At 41.7% G+C, this 20,945-nt stretch overlaps 1 protein-coding gene and 1 long non-coding RNA gene across 6 annotated transcripts in view; one reads left to right on the top strand and one right to left on the bottom strand.

The window, feature by feature from the left end:
* LOC128142858 (uncharacterized) overlaps nt 1–8,146 on the top strand; it is a 40,055-nt gene extending 31,909 nt beyond the window's left edge. The window contains exons 3-5 of one of the 2 annotated variants that reach the window (XR_008235531.1): nt 1,746–2,095; nt 3,663–6,077; nt 8,007–8,146. This is a non-coding gene — a long non-coding RNA (uncharacterized LOC128142858). The remainder of the gene's footprint in view (nt 1–1,745; nt 2,096–3,662; nt 6,078–8,006) is intronic. The other variant, XR_008235532.1, reaches the window with a different exon arrangement.
* CACNA1C (calcium voltage-gated channel subunit alpha1 C) overlaps nt 1–20,945 on the bottom strand; it is a 498,947-nt gene that overhangs the window by 38,593 nt on the left and 439,409 nt on the right. For 3 of the 4 annotated variants that reach the window (XM_052789484.1, XM_052789488.1, XM_052789485.1), the window contains 2 exons: nt 20,714–20,797; nt 427–459 (listed from right to left, as the gene is read on the bottom strand). In XM_052789484.1, the coding sequence (XP_052645444.1) occupies nt 427–459; nt 20,714–20,797 (117 nt within the window). The remainder of the gene's footprint in view (nt 1–426; nt 460–20,713; nt 20,798–20,945) is intronic. The other variant, XM_052789487.1, reaches the window with a different exon arrangement.

The raw sequence follows: 20,945 nt of genomic DNA on the forward strand, positions 1-20,945 counted from the left end.
AACTCAAATGTTACAGTGAATCACCTCATTGAAGAGGAACTTAAGAGTCCCAATCCTTTCTAGTCTGGAGGCTTGGACATGAAGGCATATTGCAAACTCATTCAGTGTCACATTGATAGTGACATAGTTTGTTGCTAACAAGAAATCTTACCAGGTCTAGTTCTCTCTTGGTGATTCATTAGAAGGCAGAACGACAGTTAACTTGACCAAAGGAAAGCTCAGGATGCACAAGAAATACACATGTGCAGCATATTCACAGCTCATGTGAACACCAGACTCACACCAATACACAACATGGCAGCTTCATGCACAAATAACTAGGCTGGGCTTGGAGAGAGAACTCGTGATCACGGGGAAGAGAATAAAGGAGTGTGTTAGAAAGAGTGTCACAGAAGCTGGGAGGGTGGTCTGTATTTTCGGTCTTACCATAGAGGAAGAGCATTGGGTATGTTCAGCTGGCTTTAAAGAAAGGCAGACAGAAATAAGCTGTAATAAGTCTCCAATCAAGAGCCCTAGTAAACTAGGTCTTGGCTAACACAGGAGCAACAAAATGGCAGAAGAGGGCAAAAGGGTGTTTGAAAGAAATGCACAAGAGGCTGGGCTTATTCCCTAGGATGCCCAGGATCAAGGCTGGCCATGGCAGAAGTAGGTACAACTCCCATTGAATTTCATATAAGCTGTATCCACTACCACCACATGTGAATTGCACCCAGTACCTTGTGAGTGCTAGACATCCTGGCATCCAGGCAGTGGAGGTACTGATATTGTTAAAATGTTTCTTGTATCACTACTATCAAGTTCAATACAGGGGCTGATTTAGCTCCCCAACTCAGATCTAGGCCATGTCTGCACAGGGACCAGCCAGCTTCTGGTGCATCAGTCTGATTTGTAAACCCATAGTATCCCAGTGCTAAAGCAACACTTTCTATTTATATATCCCCATTCCCTTACACATAGTTCTGGGTGATAATGTTGTTGTTACTAAGACAATGGATTGGGACAGTCTAATCAGTTGTTGGCAACCCTACAACACCCACCACCAGCTGTGGAAAGTGGGTTGGTAAAGCTCATTAGCTTGCTGTACCTTCACCCACCTCTCACCAAAGCTCCAGGGACCTAATGGATGTGTCCTTGGAGGCCAAGCTGAGCTGGGTTGAGCCCTGGTCATGCCTAGAAGAGTCTAGTTGCTGCAAACACTCTGCCTGACATTCCTTGATTAAATTCCAGGGCCATTTCCAATACTGAGAGCAATTCTAAAAACCACCCAAAGCTGCAAATACCCTTAGGTATAAGAAGCAGAACTGAAAATTAAATAAAACCAGCTTTATCAGGAGTCCTTCAGTTCAACAGTAACATAATCCTTCAGGCCTAACCTCTACCATATGCCCCATATGCCAAACCTGTCTGTCATTACTTCCTGTGACTACATTAGCAAAGCTGAAATTGATGTATTTTTTCTTCTGCCAATGGCAGAATTCACCTCTAGTGCCGTGGAGAAATCCTGCAGTGTTCTTCTGCTCTCCAAGGATGCTGCAGTAACCACACTGGCATTGTATTACCTAAATAAAAACTGCAGTTTGGATGCACAGCCTATTTGGTGATATAGGCAAATGAGAACAATTAAAAACCAAAGGTGCACCTAATCACATAATAGTCTTTTGGATTAACTCGTTGGTTTGGTTGTGTCAGCTTTCATTGCTTTTATCTTCCTCTTTCACATGTTTGCTCTTGTGTTTTCTCTTCAGATCACATACAGGCAAAAGTTAGCTTGAATACCAAATAAAGGACTGGTGCCCATAGAGATATTTCTTACAGACCAGGTGTGGATTTTGATTTTGTGTTGCTGGGCAAACATCTCCTTTCCAGCAAAGAGTTTCTCTGTCCCATCCCCCTTCCTCTTTCTAGTTTTGCAAATCATCTTTTCTAACAATAGAAAGACCCTTATTCTGCTAGTTGCTGCATTCCTGGTAGAAGGTACAAAGCCCCTTCAAACTACCTGAAGGAAGCCTCAAAATTTTCAGCGCCTTTCAGGATTCTCCATCCTTCCTGGCTGACAGTGTTGGTGCATCTGTGACTGACTGGCTGAAGAAGTCTTGTAAGTTACTGTGGAATATTATACCTTAATTTTCATTTTGATATTGTTAGTATTTTATCAGAAAGTGCAGATAATAGTAATGTAGCAGTAAAAAAATCTGTATAAAAGCATATGACTATATAAGGCACTGTTGATACCAGATGCTCAACTCAGAGGAACTGGCATCACATTGAAAAAACAGAAACCAAAGGTTCTGAGTATCTTTGGCACTGCTAAGAAAGTGAAGTAGAGGTTGACTTACTCCTCTCTTATTCCCTGAGCTAACTGGCCTGTGTTTTAAGATGGGGTCAAATATGTGACAAATTATATCACTACCTACAGTAAAGTCTCAAAAGCAGCATGGGAAAGTTTCCGTTAATGCTGGAAGTGGTATTTGTACAAACTGTAGCACTGTGGGCTGAGGTTCCTGATATGCTTGTACATACAGTATTTTGAGCGTGAGTATATGAAGGGGAAATCAACCCCAGCTGTGGGTTGCTGAATACATTTTCTGATATCCACAAAGGTTTCAGAGAGGAGCCAAATCCTACCATTTTCCACTATGCCAAAAAGTCACCATATGGACCTAAGCACAGATATTTGAGAACCCTTTAGTGAGCCTTTCAAGTGTAGCCATTCCTAACTATAAAGCCAAGAGAGCTATTGCTAGATTTTCTGAGAATCTTCAAGCTTGCAAGTGATGCGGATATGCCAATTTTAGGGCAAGGACAGGCACCTGGCACCTGAGAACGTAGTAGTCACATCAGTTCACAGGGATGGAGGCATGGTGATAGGTACTTGGAATTAAAGCCAGTATCTAATGCCCATCTGAAGTGGACAGAATTTCATTTCTACAAATCTCAGAACAATGTACAAAAGCAAGTCCTCATCTGTTTAATGTCTTTGAAAGAGCTTTTGGAGAAGCTACACCACTTAACAGAAGGCAGCCTTGGCTGTATTCTGTTTTACTTGCAGCCACCTCTTCTCCTGCATATGGTCTAACCTGCAAAGGAACTTCAAGTATTCTACCTGCTTCTGTCATTTGGGGTACAAGTAGCATGCACACAACTGAATGAGAAAGGGCAACAACAATAACAGTGAGATCAGTCAAGACATGATGCTTTGCACAATTTCCATTATAGAGAAAAGGGACCTGAAGTATAAATCACAAACAAGTCCAGGAGCATATTAAGAATGACGTAGAAGGGAACCTGCAAGCTCAGAGTGGGAAAAGAAATATGTGAGGCAGGATGCGTCTGTGTAAAGACACTCAATGGGGATGAATGCAATGAAACTGCTTGGGCTGTTTCTTTTTTTTTTCCCTCTTGATGTCACCATATTGAAAAAGGTAATAGAGATGCTAAGGAGCAGAAGAGGTCAAGAAACAGAAAAGCAAGCTCTAGAAGCCAAAGTAAAGATGCAGTAGGATAAAGACTGAGGGATCCCTGAAGCATGTCTGAAAAGCTCTTCAGAATATTGTTGCCTACATATATCAATTATTTTCAATGTGTAGCAGAGCACCAACATTTTAAATGGACACATTGCTCGAGCTGCTGCTAACCTGTGTGCATTCTTAAAAGCCCTACAGGCACAAAAGAAAAAGGCGCAGCTTATGCCCATCATGAATTCAGGATCCCAGGTAACGAAGTCTCTGGGAAAGGAAACAGGTTTATTCAATGGAGAGATACTTAAAATCTTAGAGACCACAGCACCGAATAAGGTAACTGATAGTACTGTGTTCCTGCTAATCATGCTCCACCTGGGTAGGTGGGAGTAAGGTTTACTGGTGGCTGTTTGCAAAGAACATACCACCTCCATATGGGTACAGGGAGCATCAGACTCGCATATCAAACTTGGTGTCTGATTTTGCCATCAAGTCAAGGAAATAGTGTTTAACAGGTTGCGTTTATGGATTTCCAAATCCCGATTATAGCATGATTGCTTTGGAAGCTAGGAGAGGATAAAATTTGTATTCCAGGAGAACCAGTTTCAATGTTTCAAGGGCAATATGTAACAGGCAATATCGTACAATGTTTATGCTGTAATGTAATCCATTTGAAATTCTGAGAAGGGATGAACTGACTCTTCAGAGGTGTAAAGACAGGAGCAAAAATATGAGCAAAAAGACTAAAGACTTTGTACCATCATGGTAGTATCAACTCCCCCTGAAATATCCGTGGCTTAGAACATCTTCTGGATAGATAAAGACTTGGAAGAAAACAATAAGGTGTGCTAATGAATAGATTCAAAGGAAAGTTTCAGTAGAAAAGTCCTGAGAAGAGATATCAATCCCACCTCATCCCTGTGGAACACTGGAGATGGAGGACCATGCTGAGACATTTGAGTTCCCTGGGGTTTTTGGCTGGTTTACTGACAACTGTAATGGCTATCCAGAGAAGCAGCACCTAGCAATGCCAGAATTTAGGCATTTAGTTCCATTAGGTTTGTACAGCATATATTTAATCAATATATCCAAGGAGGCTCCCTGACTGATGGCTAAGTATGTTTCAGTAGTTGTAGAAGCTTGACTGCCACTGAGATGATGGTACAGGCAGGTGACATTCCCATTACCAGCACTGTTGATGGTAGTAATTTTTTTACACCACAGGACATGTGGAAGATGATGAGTTCAGCTCCTTCAGAAGATCCAGTCTTTTCTAGGAAGTCCAAACTGATTTTTTTCCTGATGTTTGAGGCATAAAACTTCCTTGCTGATAGTTTTTTTACTTTCTAACAAGATTTCTTCCATTTATAGGGAGGAATCTCTTTTTGCAAGACAGAATCCAACCTTTATGTTGTGGAGAACTTTGGCCTGGCTTGATCTGCGGAACATTTAAGTAGCTGAATACACAGTGTTATTGTTGCTTTGTTAGTCAGGGTTGTCTCAGTCAATGCAGTGGTACAATGGCAGACTTCTAATTTTACCTGGTAGCCCTAGCTTTGAAGACATGAGAGGAAATCTGTGTTTGAGACTTTGACACCATGATATGACAGAGTATCTTCATATTTCTCAAGAAAAACAAATGGTCAGATGCTTATGTTGCCTTTTGTGACAAATAATCTATAATGGCATTTCTCCACTGAGGAAAATATGGCTTGTGGATGAAGCTCTTAGGAGACTACTTGCAGTAGTTGGTTGTTGGTGATGGATGCCTGCTAAGATGTTTCCTTGATTGCTGTTGATATTTGGAGAATGAAAACTTACCCATGAAGATGCTGGATCTGTTGGAAACTTGTCCATTGGTCTGTTAGCCTTCTCCCACGAGGAAGCAGGCGATAGATGTTCACTTCTTGCTTTTTTCTACTCATTGCAGGAAGGATGACTCTGAGAATCTGCACTGTAGAGTTCACCTGAGAAGGCTGCAGTGCTGTGTAGCTCCTTTGCAGTTCTAGGATATCGCTCTTCTCTATCTCAAGTTCTTTGTATCTAAAGGTCCTCCAAGAGTCCTGCCTACTTTAGTCATACTGCATCTGTGACCTTCTTGGACACAAAATGAAGGGTGGAAAGAGACATTCTGGGGAAATGAACTCATCATACAAACATGGATAAGATTTTGAGGGGAATTAAAAGCAGTTTCATTAAGGGATACCCGATGACCAACAGTAATTTGATTTTGTTGCTACAGAGAGTGAGAAAGAACTAAAGGGCTGTTTCAGCTGCTTGGCCACTTCATCTTGACTGGCTGTAGAGGACACAAATAGGGCAATGGCAAGCCAACAGCACTGCTGTTCTGGAGATTTTTCTTTCACCCACGTGGGTCACGCTGAGATGGGAACTGCAAGGACATGAGCTTCAAGAAGAACAAGAATTTACCAGAGCATAGGAGAAAAAGAGGTTTAGAATTTATCAGTGCCATGGAGACATGATAAAAGAGAAGACACTAGACTTTCTCTTGCATTTGTAGTGTCAAAAGTCTGAAGTGACCTCAGGAGGCTGGCTAACACAAGTCTTTGTGGAAAGTTGGAAAAAGTCAGGGTTTCAAATCAACCTGGCTGCTGGCAGGTAATAGCTGCCATTACACTGGGGAGTTACCACAACCCCTTCCAAAGTCATCTGTCTGCCACTGCTGTGTGTGGTTTTAATCACAAGAACTCTAGAGATGATCCACCTGCCACCAATGTCTGTGAAGTTATTATAAGACCAGGCAGAAACATATCTGGTATTTCTCTGACAGGGAATACTACCGGATTGCAGATGGCATAATTCTCAATTCCCACAACCTTACAGTGAAATCAAATTATTAGCAGGGAAAAAAAAAAAGCCAGGCAAGCTGCTCAAATTCTGCATTCTTCCATTAAGTGTGCAGTTTTTTGAGAATTTCTGGGAATATTTTGAATAAAGCTAGCCAGAATTATTTTTTTTTTCTACAAAAATATTTTCTGTTAGAAGAATGCTGATGCTGAAAGTGAGATGTTCTGTAGAAACATGTCAATTTTGAAAAAAACGTTTCAGAAATGTAAGATTGAAATTCACATTTTGTCCTCGCACATTTCAATTTGAGTTTTCATTTCCATTAGAAATGTTATATAACTGAAAAAAAATCAATCCCAGACTAAACTGTTTTTACTTTACTTAAGCAAATGTTTTGATTTTCCTCAATTATTTCTGTTGGAATAAGCTTTTACTGAAAATTTTGCAATTTTAATTTTTTATTCTATTTTAAAACAGAAAAAAATGTTACAAGGGGCTTTTGTGAAACAAAAAATTAAGCCTTCTTATAGCTCTAATCTGGGTGAAGCACCAGAGGTTTTTTGGATCATTTTCATAAACTGAGGTTTGGTTTTAATGCCTATTAGAAAAGGGCACCATCTTACAGGAAAACAGGGAATCAAGGTGTATGATGCCGCCTTTACTGGGGCAAATAGCGAACACCTTGCTGATTTCCCTGGAAAAAGCCCTGAGTTGTTCCAGTGCAATGTAACATGCTAATCCTCAGGCAGCTCTGCAGAAGGTTCTGAAATCTCTTGCATTGGGGAATTAAAATTTTATTTGGTGCAATAAGGGAAATTGGGAAAAATGTGATACCTACAATGAAGTTTGCCATTACATTTCTGCCTGCACTAACTCATGTGGGCCAATAGACATCAAGTGCCAGTTCATACAAATGCAATATATATGCATTTATACTTCAGACAGGTTCCACACGATCTCAGATCTCGGGGGAAATATTAGCATACCCGTATGCAACAAAAGCCTATTTCAAATACAGTTAATAAGGTCAAGGTAACTTTTAAAGCAAGAGAGTCCTGCAGCTATCAGTTTTTTCCCTTCATTTCCTATGTATTCTAAAGTTTTGAAATTCTAGAGCATGCTTTTCTAATTAGCTTCAAATATGCAAATCATACCAATTTGAATAGCTTATTAATTTCATATATATATATCCATGAAATTGTCAGACAGTAATCTTACGGTTCCAAGTGCTTAAGGTACATATAAGGAAAGTCAATTACTTTAATTTGGTTATGCAGATTACCCTAGATTGACAATTACTGGACAGTTAATGAAAGAGTTGCTTTTTATACAGCTGAAAGCTCTGGTTTTTTCCATGACTTTCAGAAAAGCAGAACAATTGGTAAAGTATATCCATGCAAATTATTCTTAATTTTTCAGGATGTTTTAATAATCCTTCTCATTAGCTCTGTGTAAATGATGAGTTCAAGTCTTACGGTAATCAAGCCTGGGGGGCTCCTGAGAAACAAGTAGATACTAAACACTATCAGAGATGTAGTGCTCATCTTCAGGTACAAGTACTGGTCTGACTCAGAGAGGCAGGTGCAGCTTGCCTGTGTTCTATTATTTGTGTTTTGTGGGACATGTAGCCAAAAAAAGCCCTAGAACATTTGGATAGCAAGGCTCTAAAGATAAACCGAGCCATGAAAATAAATGTTGAAAGGCTATTTGTGTCCAGGACCTTTTACTTTTGTTTTACAGGTGGAGCGACTTTAAGGATTTTCCGGTTTCAGTATCAGCTGAGGAAAGGTTTTGCTGATTTGAACACCTCTACCAGAAGCCACGTGTGACAGAGTGGACTTTTTAAATTCAACTTGCCTTTTCACTTGACTGATTCTTGATTCTCAGGGCAAGGGCTCCCAAAGGAGGTAATCAGGCTGTCCCAGCCCAGAGCAGACTGAGGGGGGTGACCCTGGGAGCAGACCAGACCACTGAGCAAGATGGAGAGAGAGAAAAAGTGTGAAAATTTAGAGTTCCCAGGTCTCCAGCTTTCCTCAGCTCTATTACCATCCATGCCAGTGGTTTCCTCATTGCTGTTCCTAAATAGTCCAATGTGCCTCACTGCCTCTCCTATGGCAAAGTTAATATGGCTTTTAAACACCAAACCCAGCAGTCTATTTAACACTGTGCTGGAAAAGGCAGTCGTTTTTCCCTCCACCTCTTTAGGAAGATCTATGGTCCCTATTACACTGATCATTATTCTCTTTTCTTTTTTTTTTTTTTTTCATTGTCTGGGAGGTACAGAGGGAGGGAAATCTGGTGGGGCTGGTTTTCCAAAAGGTGCACAGCCTGTATCTGGTTTTGACTCACTTCAAATGACAGTTCTTTTCAGATCCAGGTTCTCCCATCCCAAATACCCCAATAAATCCATCATCTTGACTTCTTATTTGTAGCAGTGTTGTGAAAGCACAGGTGCTCTGGAAGGCTGCAAGTAGCGAGATGGTGTCTGACACATCTAAGATCATGCCACTGATTTTCATCTTGAAATGAAAAAGAAGAAAGAGACTGTTCAAAGCATTCATACCAGTCTTGGTTACTTTAAAGACATGCTGTTGTGTGCTGTACAAGGTATTGATTTTTCCATTTCTTGTAACATCCCACAGCCCGTCTTAGAAAGGATAATGGCAGCAGAGTTCTTCTCTAAGATGAATTTCTTGAGCCATGGGTAGGCAGGAGCTTTCCTTGTCTCCAACACCTTGCAATACTCCATTCGTACTGAGAGGGTGAGTAACATCTACTGGCTTCATCTTCCCTGGGGGCTGATGATTTGAGGAATCAAGCACAATCCCAGAAGCATGTCCTCCTTCTGTCATGGCTGTGCTTGTCTTCAGTGCACTGAGTGTTTGAGCTTCTACAGCTATTTGTTAATTACTTATTAAGTACCTAATAGGGTTCCACGGTGTGGGAAGAGGATAAGGAAGAAGGAAAAATGAAGAACAGATTGAAACTTGGTGCCCTCTGTGTATTGGTGTTACTGGGGTTTCTCTGGGCAGCCTCACCTGCCTGGGGCTGGAGGCCTTTGGACTTTGTAGGGCTCCATCTGGGAAGGGGTTTGCTGGGAGCTCAGTATGAAGGGTTTACTGTGATGTGGTTGGCAGCAGCAGGCGAATCTGGAAGGAAGCTTCAGTAGCATCTTTGCAACTCCTGTATAACTGATGGGAAATTACACTGGTGGTATTAAGGTCAGAAGCAGGCCTGTGGTCTACAGCAAAATACCCACTCCTCAGTATGATAATTCTTCTGGGGACTAACAGAGCCAGATGGAGACTAGATCATGAGCAGGTTTTTCCAGGGAGGAAGGCAGGCAGTCTACCAGCTCAAAGACTCTGCATGCAGTGTTGCCAGGATCCTTCCTTTGGCAAGCCCAAAGGCTCTGGGACAGGGTGAAGATGAATGAGCCATCTTCCGCTTTGATGAAGGTGCTGAAAGAAACTGCACATGCCATTGAAACCAGAAGAAAACCCAATCCGCCTTCGTTCAAATGCAACAGGACTGTGGACTGCAAGAGACAGTAGCTACAGGTGAAATAGGAGCCCCTGTTACTTTTGGGTAATGAATCTCTGCTCAAGGGAGGCTAGCCAGAGATACCAGCAGCCCAAAGAGAGAGTTTGTTATGGACCATTTTCATTTGAGATTTGTAGCAGTTAGTATTTAATTCCCAGGCTGTGTCTTTTCATTGCCTTTTAAATTAGAAAGTTAGTTAATGTTGATGCAGAATGTTTCCTAGAAGAGAACATCGTACAGAGTCATACTGGATTTCTGTATGTTAATATGGGATACAATAAAGCCTACAAGCCATTCTGGGATTGGAAATGCCAATCACAGGCATTATCAGAGCACGTTACAGGTGGTCATAAGGAGACTGCAGCTAGCTGTTACAAAGCTACTGAGCAACATTTTTTTTGTTCTACACCTCTTTCTAAGAATAAATGATTATTGATTTGATGAATTCTTTGGTTAAAAAAATAGTAGGGATACTCTGGATGATATGTAATGCTCACTGTGTGTGATTTACTATGTTCAAGTTTGGGCAGACAGCTGAGTCACAAAATCCCTAGCTCTAAATATCAATTTGTTTTAGTGCCTTTTTATTAACAAGTGTTTCTTTACTGCTGAGGCATCGTTGCCTTCATGTCTGTTCAGCTTAGGAAAAGCTGTCACTTGATCTGGCTTTGGGTGAAGCAGATCTTCTCCCACTCACTCAGACAAGGCTCAGCAGACAGCACTGCTGACTGGTATCTCTGAGTATAAAAGTGGATTTTGAGAGAATGACTGGGATGTGACCAGCTGGGATGTCCCATTACTCTGCAACAGTTTTACTAGCAATTAGAGCCAGACCCACACTGTTGGCCATCAATCAGCTGACCATAAGCAGCCATCCGGTCTCCACAGCTAGGTCATCTGGATGCAGCAGGGAATGGGTCCCATTTAGCAGATGTCTGGGAAGATACATGAAACAGAAGTCATTTTGTTGGCCTGTTGTGCCAGACAGTCTCCACAAAGAACAGACCAGTGAGGGAAGGTAAGAGTACAGCCATTTTAAAAACAGTTGTCCAGTGAGAAATAAAAAAAACCCCTTATGTTTGCCTGGCTGGTACATATGAGGGTAGAGGGAGCAGGGCAGGAGCTAAATGAGGGTGCTAAATTGACTAGATTAGAAAGCATAAAATTAGTTTTTATGTGTTTACCTTTGATTACAAATCTGGCTGGGAGGCCACATTCTCTTGCCTACCAGCAAAAAGCCCACAATCAGGTCTTTAATGGGAACCTCAAAAATTCCTGTTAGTCGGTGCATTTGGGTTTACAAAATGGTACCCATCACCATGCTGAACTGCTGCCGAGTGCCTGGCACAAAAACCTTCACAAAGGGGAACAGCCTTTCCCCTGGACTGATGGTATCTTGGCTGAAGACAGACAGGAAAAATCACTGATACAGTAGGTAGAGGGGAACTAATTACTGCCTTGCTGAAAACTACTCCTAGTGCTCCTGGGAATAGGAAACATGATCTCTGCTACCCAAGATTTCAGCAAAATTTGGAGAAAGTCACTGGGGATAAGAAGATGGGGGAGAAGAGAAAGTTAAAGAGGAAAACAAGTATAATACTTGTGTGTGTTTTCCCTTCTTCCATCACCTTCATTGCTTTCATTGCAACTGGCAGTGCAATCTGGAATGAGTTAGCAGATCTCTAAATATGCATAATAGTACGAGATGGTGCACGCAATGAGGTCTTGGAGGACCAATGTTAAAAGCTCTTGTAATTTGGATGAAGAACAGAAGCATTTACCACAAAACTGAATGTGCGAAATACAGGGGATTGTGCACCCTTTATTACTGCAATCTGTGTGTAGAGAACAGCAACGCTGGAAAATTCCATGGGCATTCTCAGCAAAGTAGGTCTTAGAAAAAGGAGAATTAAATGCCAGAAAACATCTTTCCCTGCTTCAAGGAATTGCCTTAGATGACAGAACCAGCTGGATTCAAACTCACCCGAGCACCTTTTTGACCACCTAACTTATGGTGCTTAGGGAGCTATCATTAATTAACATTAATATATTCAGAGACGATCTAAGGAATCAGAGTCAGAGATTTTTCTATGGATTCATATAAAGATACAATCTCTATTAGAGTTCAGGGAAAGTTAAAAGAAACTTTTCCTAGGCAAAAGGAATGATTTATCCTGGCTAGCAAGCTAATGGAAAATATAACCAGCTTTGGGTAGTTCTAATGTTTTTTATTATTTTTTCTTTTGTGCGTTTTAACTAGCTTTCTGGAAAAACATATTGGAATTAAAAAGAAAATGAAATATAACTGTATTATATCACAAATGTTGATGCCAGAATATTGTAGTGTGTTTTTTTAAAAGTGTTGTGGTAGAAAAATGACAAGAAAAATTAAATACTGGTCAGAAAATCTGGATGTAGGTCTTTTAAAGAGCTCTTTGTACTGAAATGTATGTCACACACTTATTTTACCATTGAACCAACACAGGACAAGGCCTGTGGTACTTTGTGTTCCTACTATTAGCTGTTATTGTTATTGTAACAATAATTTACAGTCAAATAAAAAAACAGGACTCCTTCTCTAAAAGCCTTGAAACCCACCAAGGTTTTGGGTATGTGACAGCCTGCAGTAATTAAAAGCATGATACACTCCTCAGTGTAGTCAGTGAGACGCTGTGCCCCACCATTTTAAAGTGAGCTCTAAACATTTTCACTCAGAAGGACTCCAGACAGGTTTGTACATCAAGTCTCACAGCTCTAGGGCTATCTAAGCCTCTTTTTGCTGCTTTTACAATTAGCTTTTAAGAATTTGCTCTCCTGGATTCTTTATCTTCTGTTTCTCATATTTTAATTAACTAGCATCTGTGTGGTTAAATTTATACAGTAAGGCAAATTTGTTTTTATGCTACTCTTAAATCTCCCCTGCATTAAAATATATTCTGATTATTCCATGCACCTGGAATAATATCAGAAGCCAAGTACAACAAGTAGTTTTGTGGAGATCACAATATTGAGGTATTTCCTCAAAACTGGGTAGTATGGAGAGTCTTTCAAAGTGGGAACTACACGCTTTCTTCTTATTGTGCTAATATTGCTAGTCATCAGTAACAGCTCAAATACTCAGGTAAACTGAGGAAGGAGTAATTTGCATTTACTATCCCCTTTTCTGCAAAAAATACATACATTTTTTTTCTGTTTGCCCATATTTTGTACAGATTTCCTTACAGAAAAAGTTGTACAGTTACCAAAATCACCTCTTTAAATGGGCAAATTGCCTTATGAACTCTGGAAATGCACTCAGAATACCAACATTTTTAAGCCAAAAGAGAAAAAAAAAGAGGCCCCATCTTCATGACAAAAATATAGATAAATAAAAACAAAATAACCCTGTTCAAACATGGTTGTGGCCAGATAGTCTTACCATACTTCTTTCTCACCAACACAGGGTGAAAAACATGTACTAGAATTGTTGATTAAGCATGGGAGGTGATCAAATTCAAATCGATCTAAGCCTAAGTGGGGAGGAGTTCAGGGCAGCTCTCCTGATGTTCACCAAAGGCAAAATAAAGCACTAGCATTTGCCACTGCTACAGCTCACAACCATGCTTCAACGTGGCTTCTGCATAGAGAAGCTGGGGCCACCGTGGTGCATTACCTGGATTATTCTAGCGATAAACCACCACCAGATATTAAAAAAAGCAAACTAAATCTCCCCCCACCACCCCCATCAATTTTATCAGTAGTTTTTCCAAAAAGAAAACAAGTCATATATACATACACATACACACACACAGGGATAGCTCAGGACTACGTACAACTTCTAGGATGGCAGCAGTAAGGGTATGACAACACAAGATGTCAAAAGAAGCCGCTGTGCTTCTCCAGCCCTTTGCTACATAATTTGGAGGCCTCTGCTACCCAGACAGCATTTGAGAAAGAGGGAGAGAGAAGGAGAGAAGGAGGGAGATGTTTTCTGCTTCTTCCAGAAGGTTTGGGTAAACGAACTTGCAAGTTCTAGGAATTGCAAAGATTTGTGTCCAGTGGCAGCTGATGGCCAAAATCTGAGCAGCAAAGGGCATGGAAGCAGAGAGAACCAGACAGGCAGAGACAGAAAGACAGACAGACAGACGCAGCGACAGAGATGAATGCCAGTCCCAACTGAGGTGCAGGCTAGATGTATGTCGTCCTTCCACTGATCCTTGCTCCCATTGCGGGGGGGTGTGTGTATAGGACTGTGTCACAGGGGCCGACGGCTCCAGTCCTTGCACAGGCGAAATGCCCTGGGGCAGTTCTGCCTGAATAAGGATTGCAGTATTTAAGCCACTGGTTCTCTGCCTTCAGACACATTGATTGAGGGTGAAAATGAACTCGTGAGGTTTAGTGTGGCTGGAGACGAGGGAAAGGAAAGCAAGGGAGAAAAGGAAGAAAGGCAGGGGGTGGGTTAAAAGGGAGAAGTGCAGGAGAAGGTGAGGGGGAGACTTGAGTATAGGCTGTCAGATATTCCAAAGAATGGGAGCAAGAGCCCATGACAAATCATATGAAGCCTCTTGATACCAAAAGCAAGATGACTGTAAGGAAAGGGCCCATGCGCCTGGTTTAAGCCTGAGCTGCTTTACTTCAGAAATAAAGATGACTAAAGGAGAAATCACTGCACAGGTCTCCAAGTATTCTTGGGAGCTGAACACTTTGGTACCTCTCTGGCCCTACTGCATCAGCACTCAGGAATCAACCAAGCTGCAGCCCGCTGCTGACTTCCTAGCAGAATTTGGAAACCTTTTCCGAAGTGCAAGATATAAAGTACTCAGCTCTCCTAAATATCTGCTAGACAAACATCAAACCACTACCCAGCAGGCCTGGGCACAACAGATCAGACCAACAATTTCTAGGGGAAGTAATACAGCAAGATGGGTTTGGGGTTTCTCTAACCTTCTTCGTGGGGGTGCTACTTTCTGAAGCGCCCAGGTCCTACGTCTCCCAGATGCCACCACGCATTAGATCACACACAACATTGTACTTTCCTTTTTTTCTCCTCCTGTGACCTCTCCCATTAAAAAACCCCACCATTTCAATCAACCCTCAAACCAGCCACAATGCTCACGCGTAGGAAAATGTGTACTGTTTACAGCAGGAGGGCAACTTACGCAGGGAAATACTCCATTATTTCACAAAAGCCTGCAAGTCACCGACTCCCTGTCCCTGATAGTTCTCATCTTGTACCCATGCACATCCCCTGGCTCGTCACATCTGCTGTATTGCATTGCATATCTGTCACAGGTACCTCCTCCTCCTCTGTACCTCCTGCAGTGTTCACAGACACGCTCAGACATGCAAGTACGGTCACTGAGTCAACAGGTGGGATGGATACCAGTCCAGATGGTTTTGCTCAGTCATCCTCATGCACTCCCAGACACAGCTGACGAACACAGAGGTACCCGTGCATGCAGACACACTCAGAGGCACTGGCAGAAGCCCTCGGCGACAGGCTCACAGGTAGGCACAAACCCTCCCTCCCTGACATCCTTTCAAGACAGACAGACAGAATCAAACACACGACATCCCCACTGTCACTGGTACCTACACCGGTGCTCTGGAGATGCACATGCTCCCACCTGAACATGCCTCCGTAACTCTCACACAACTGCACGCCATGAACTGCCCACTGCAGCTGGATGGGCCAACCTCTCGGCTGGCTACAGGGATGCATCCAGCTCAGTGAGCACTGCTGTGAGCATAGCTTTGGTGGCAAATAAAGACTCAGCCACAGTGAATCTTTGGTCTGACACTGGCAGGGGAAAGGGTGAAGGAAAAAGGACCCTATGGACCAGAGAGGTGTCGGCTCTTCTCTCTGACTGAGAGGAAGGAGGTTACATTAGCAGCTTTTCCCAGGGTCTGACTCTTTTCTTTCATCACTTTGGGCACCGCAGCACAGAGCACAAATCAAACTTGATTTCCCCCTTTGATACAGCACAACAAATAGTAATGAGCAACTTTATTTGCCTGGAGGAGGGGACAGCAGGCTGTAAGTCAGCTTCACAGCACTCAACTCCAGCTGTGTCTGCTGATGTGGAAAGGAAGGGAATGCAAGCCTGTGTGGGGGGCTACTTCTGGGATGATATATTCCAAATTTGCTGGCTTTTATTCAACTCCTATAATATTTTCTTTCCTATTATTATTATAATAGGTAGTAATAATTTTTACCACCTTAATGTTTTCTTCTAAGGACCTTAAAGTGTTTTGTAAACACTAATGACAATGCTTTCTTAATGTAGGGAATAACAACAATCTCTAATTTACTGATGGGGACACTGAGGTATGGGTATCTAGTCAAAGTCCAAGGAATACAACCCACAGGCCCAACCTCCCAGGCCCCATATATTACATCATCTTTCATTTTATTCCCCGAAAGTCGTTCTTGGTCTTAGCACTTAAAGAGAGTTGACACATGGTAGATGTGGTCTCTGCCTCGGAAATTCTTTTTCTAATAGCAGATTAAAAAGTCCTCCCCTCCCTCTGTAGTTACTTAAGAAGTGGCTTAAGAGTGGCCCAAAATAGAATCATTGAATATTTCCAGAAAATTTTGAAAAAAATCTTTATTTTGTGGCCAGGAAGTTAAGTGTGTAACACTTACTGAGAAGCAAAAGCTCTGAAAATGCAGCTTCAAAGTAAGGCAATTTAAAAGTGAGTTTGGCAGAAACTGTGCCACACTGAAGTTTTCAAACCCACCAGATTTTAACCCACCTGGTGCCTTTTGCAGTCACTCAGTTGTGTGAGATGCATCTCCATGTGTCTGTGGAGCTTGTTGGGGGGACTTGGGAGATGTTCCCAAGTTGCAGCAAGCAAGTGGGCCTAACGTGATGCAATTGGACTTATCACTTGATATATCTCCGCACTGTGGAGGTATTTTAAGTAGAGACTTCCTAAAGGACTCGGAAACGCTGAAGGCAACCTGGGGGCCTACCTCATGAGTACATGCCTTCTCGCTATTTTTGAATGCACAGCCATGCTAACAAAAATATGCTGAGCTTGACATGCAACTGTACACTCACCCACAGGCATGCAGATGAACATGCCTGCATACAGGAAACTCTCAGATATAAACACCCACCCATAAGCAGATCAAACTTGCACAGTGAGATAGCCACATTGGCTCAGAAAACATGTTAATGGACTCAGTTACATACACAACAACCCGTGTGTCTCCATCAACAACCATTCAGAACGCAAATACATATGAAATACGTATGCTTGCATACACACTCTCTTCCCCCCCCACGGATTCGTGTCTGTACACTCTCCCATGGATTTGTAGCCCATACACAGGCACCCAAACACATTCAGGAACATATACTACAACCAATGGAGTGCACACACAAAGACCCACCCATGCACACTCACATATATCTTAACGAAGGTTTTGGTCTGGGAAATTCCTTTTCAAGAAACAAAAATAATTGTCAAAAGGAAAAAACAGAGCACTGGGATCTGCACAAATAGATGCAAGCACATACCTACACGCACGCTGTGGAGCCTGTCAGTCAGGGTTCCCACCACAACTACAGCTCTTGCAGCTCAGCCCCTGCCGGGTATGCTTCCCCTGAATGCAAACGTCTGGTGAACCTCACAGAGATTTCAGGCTTACATGTCTATGTCCACATGTCAAACTAACCTGTGCCAGGTGTCTCCATCTTCCCTAACTGACCACAATGAAAACTGTCCTTTAGCTCCAAGAACAGCACCTTCCAAGACCCTACCACAAACTTTCTTCAGATTTTAAGGAGCTGGGCAGAAACATCTTACCTGCACCTGACCAGTCTAAACATCTCCAGTTAGTGGAGTTTATTGGCATTTTAGGGTTTATTTTTTCTTTCTTTTTCAGACTCCAGGTCTCTTGGAACAAGACAAGACAGTGTACAGAAACACAAGGCAGGGTTTGCTCAAACCCACAAACAGCAAGAAAGCAACAAGCTCCTGAGGAGAAGGGGAGAAGTGTTATCTGATAAACTGCCTCACACTGCTTGGGAAGATGACAACTCTCCATCCAAGATGGGCTGCTACTTCCAAAGCCCATTTGCTACAGATGTAACATATCAAGTGCTGCTAGCAGGAAGGGAATCCGACAGGACAAACCAACATACAAAACATTCTCTTATTCAATAAGGGTTATAAGTGCAAAGGGATTTCAGAACATTTCAGAACAAACTCCATCCATAGCTGCTGCTTATTTATCAGTGCATCAAAAGATTGTGCAAGTTTTTAGTAACAAACATTAGAAACTAGTAGCAAAGGACTTGCCTAGATAAAAAGAGAAGATTTAAACATGCCAGGTAACAAAAAGACGTGTGCAGAAATCTGTAAAAACTGTATAGAAGGAAAGGATTCTTTCGAGGAAACAGAGGGACCATTACGCAATGCTCTTCATAACCCTTACTAAAAGAGTCAGGGCCACTCCTGCCGCCTCCTCAACTAAGACAGGTGATGGTTGTTTGGACAGAGGCACAACCTCATTTTTCAGAGACTTCTATAACCAAAAACTGGATTCTGGGCCTTGGCTGACATGAACTTGAATTTAGACAGGGAATGGAAAAGAGAGGGAGCCTTGTCAGTGGTAATTAAGCACACCAGTATGGCTAGCCCTGGAGACTGAAGATCAGAACATAGCACAATTAGCAGCAGCATGACCTTCTTGACAACATGCTGAGAGTGAATGCCATTTATCCTGCTTAAATTTAGCATCTGAGAGCTGGGTGTCTAGACAAACCTAACAAACCTAGACACTCACCAGTCACTGGATGGGTACCTCCAAAGAGCAATTCATTTTGCCTGTCATAGACATGTACAGGGAGGCACAGGTTGGCCTGGGGAGGTGTGCATTTCTCTCTACTAACAGTAAGAAGAGGCCTGGGTGACTATCTGTCTTCCTCTCAGATGACTGAAGTTTAATGAGATGTGTATCAAAGCGCCTTAACCCATGATGTAAAAAGTTCTTTAATTTATAGGAAATTACTGTGAATTTCTTCAAAAGGATACATTAGATTTTCCCTCCAGTACAGGGTTTCTGACTATGATAGACGTCCACTCATTTATCAAAACACAAGGATTTCCTTCCTTTCTGCTTGGAAGACTTTTGTACGGATTCAAATACATCAGTCAGGAAAGTCTTGTTGATGTTTAGCATAATTCATCTCCAGTTAACTGTACTTATTTCCTCAATTACTGTGTACAGTTCTGCCTCTATGGATGAGAATCGAACTTTCTCATAATCTGAAGGCTATTGCCAGGTTCCCCATTTAGTTTTCTTGTGACAAGTGTGGCATAAAAAAAGGTTTTAATTTCATTCTTTAAAATTAACAACTTCAGCCTGCTGATCATTGTAACTTCCCTCTAAAAAGTCAGCACATTTCTAATGTCTCTCTAGTAAAAGGGTAACCAAAATTGTTTACAACATTCTGGAGGAAATGTTGTAAACAATTTTTTGTGTCCAGAAAGTAGGACATCTAAGAGATGTAAAATAAAAGTTCATTTCCAGTTAGAAACTATTTTCCATTCTCTCAAAAGGCAAGGAAAATAGACTAGTGTCAAATGAAATATTTCATTTATTAAAAATCAAAATATTACTACTTGGATAAATGTCCCTGTTTCAGAATTAAAAAAAAAATCATGTTGAACAGAAATTAAACTAGAACCAAGATATGAAAACATTTTGTTTGGAAAGTTCCAAGTACGGCATTTTGATTTTTTTCAAAACATCACCTACATTTTTCCCTAAACACAGCACTGAGTGAAAACTATGTTGTCACTTTTCTGCTTGCGATGGATTGCCTCTACAGTACACAACAATTCCAAGCTGGAATGTTTATTCAACAGCCACATCATTTTGCAAATTCATGATTGATTTGCTCTTCATTAACATATTTACAGCAATTTTCTTTCAATCTTTCTATTTTCCTGGCCTTGCTAAGCTGGATTCTGCAGTGCAATTTTTGTCTGTGCTCATAAACCCAGTGGGTCCTTTGTAGTCTTTCTTTGAGAATCTGTGTGTTTCCTGCCTGTCCTTTGCCTGTTTAACCTGTAATTCTATATCCATCCACCTCCAAAGAAAGACAGAGGAGAAAGTGCCTGATGTGATTTATTCCTTGAACACCAGCTGCTCATTTCAGTCTCCGTGGCTCATTCAGTCCTTCACCTGTCTGCTGAGATGGGCACCAGAGGGGCCAATCAGTGTCAATTTTGCTGGTGGAATTTGTGAGATGGAGCAAACCGGGTTGCAAACCCAAAAACCTGGGCTGAACCTCTGGTGCTTTGTTTTTCTTTGGGCTTTCCGTTTTGTTTTTATTTTTTCTACCTTTTTTCAAATTAAAACCCAAACACTGGGAGAATGTTCATCTAAACAGAGATGATTTGGTCTTTATTTCTTTCGGAGGAAGCCTTCGTGAGGAGGCACAGGGAGGATTCCTGGTTTGGTTCCCGCAGTTCCACCTCGAAAGAACTGACCTTTAGATCTCTGTGGGGTGGAGAGTATTGAACTGCCATGGGAAGCAAAGCATAACAGTGTGTAGACCAAAGTGCTGGCCTGGGACTATTCTAGCAGCTTCCCATGGTACAAATAGCTTTTTCACTTACACTCCACGTTTCCCATCACTTTTCCTGCTATACAGTTTAATTCATGCCAGGCGGATTATGAGGGGAAGAAAATGATGCAACGGTCAAAAAGTCCTTTAAGTCGTTCCAAAAATTAAAACAGAAGAAAATAAAATAAAACAAAAAAAAGAGAGCTTCAAAACTAAACAAAAAGCTCTGAAAACAAACTCAAAAGAAAGTAAGAAGGGGGAGGGGAAAAAAAAAAGAACCCGGGAAAGACAAATGAATGTTAGAGCAGGCACGATCATGGACAGACGCCAGCTACTTACGTTCACCTCGGTGATTGCTATATCAACAATGCTACCCACAACAATCAAGGCGTCAAATGTATTCCATGCATCACAGAAATAGTGCTGCATGTGGCAGAGAAGCCAAGGAAAGAGAGAGAGAAAGGAAAAGAAAGAAAGAATATGAGAGAGAGGAGGGAGAGAGAGAGAGGGAAAGGGAGAAAAGAGGGAAAAAAAGTAAAAAGTAAAATAAAATAAAAAACAAAACAAAACA

The sequence above is a fragment of the Harpia harpyja genome, chromosome 6, assembly GCF_026419915.1.
Source record: "Harpia harpyja isolate bHarHar1 chromosome 6, bHarHar1 primary haplotype, whole genome shotgun sequence".
In the NCBI taxonomy this organism is placed as follows: domain Eukaryota; kingdom Metazoa; phylum Chordata; class Aves; order Accipitriformes; family Accipitridae; genus Harpia; species Harpia harpyja.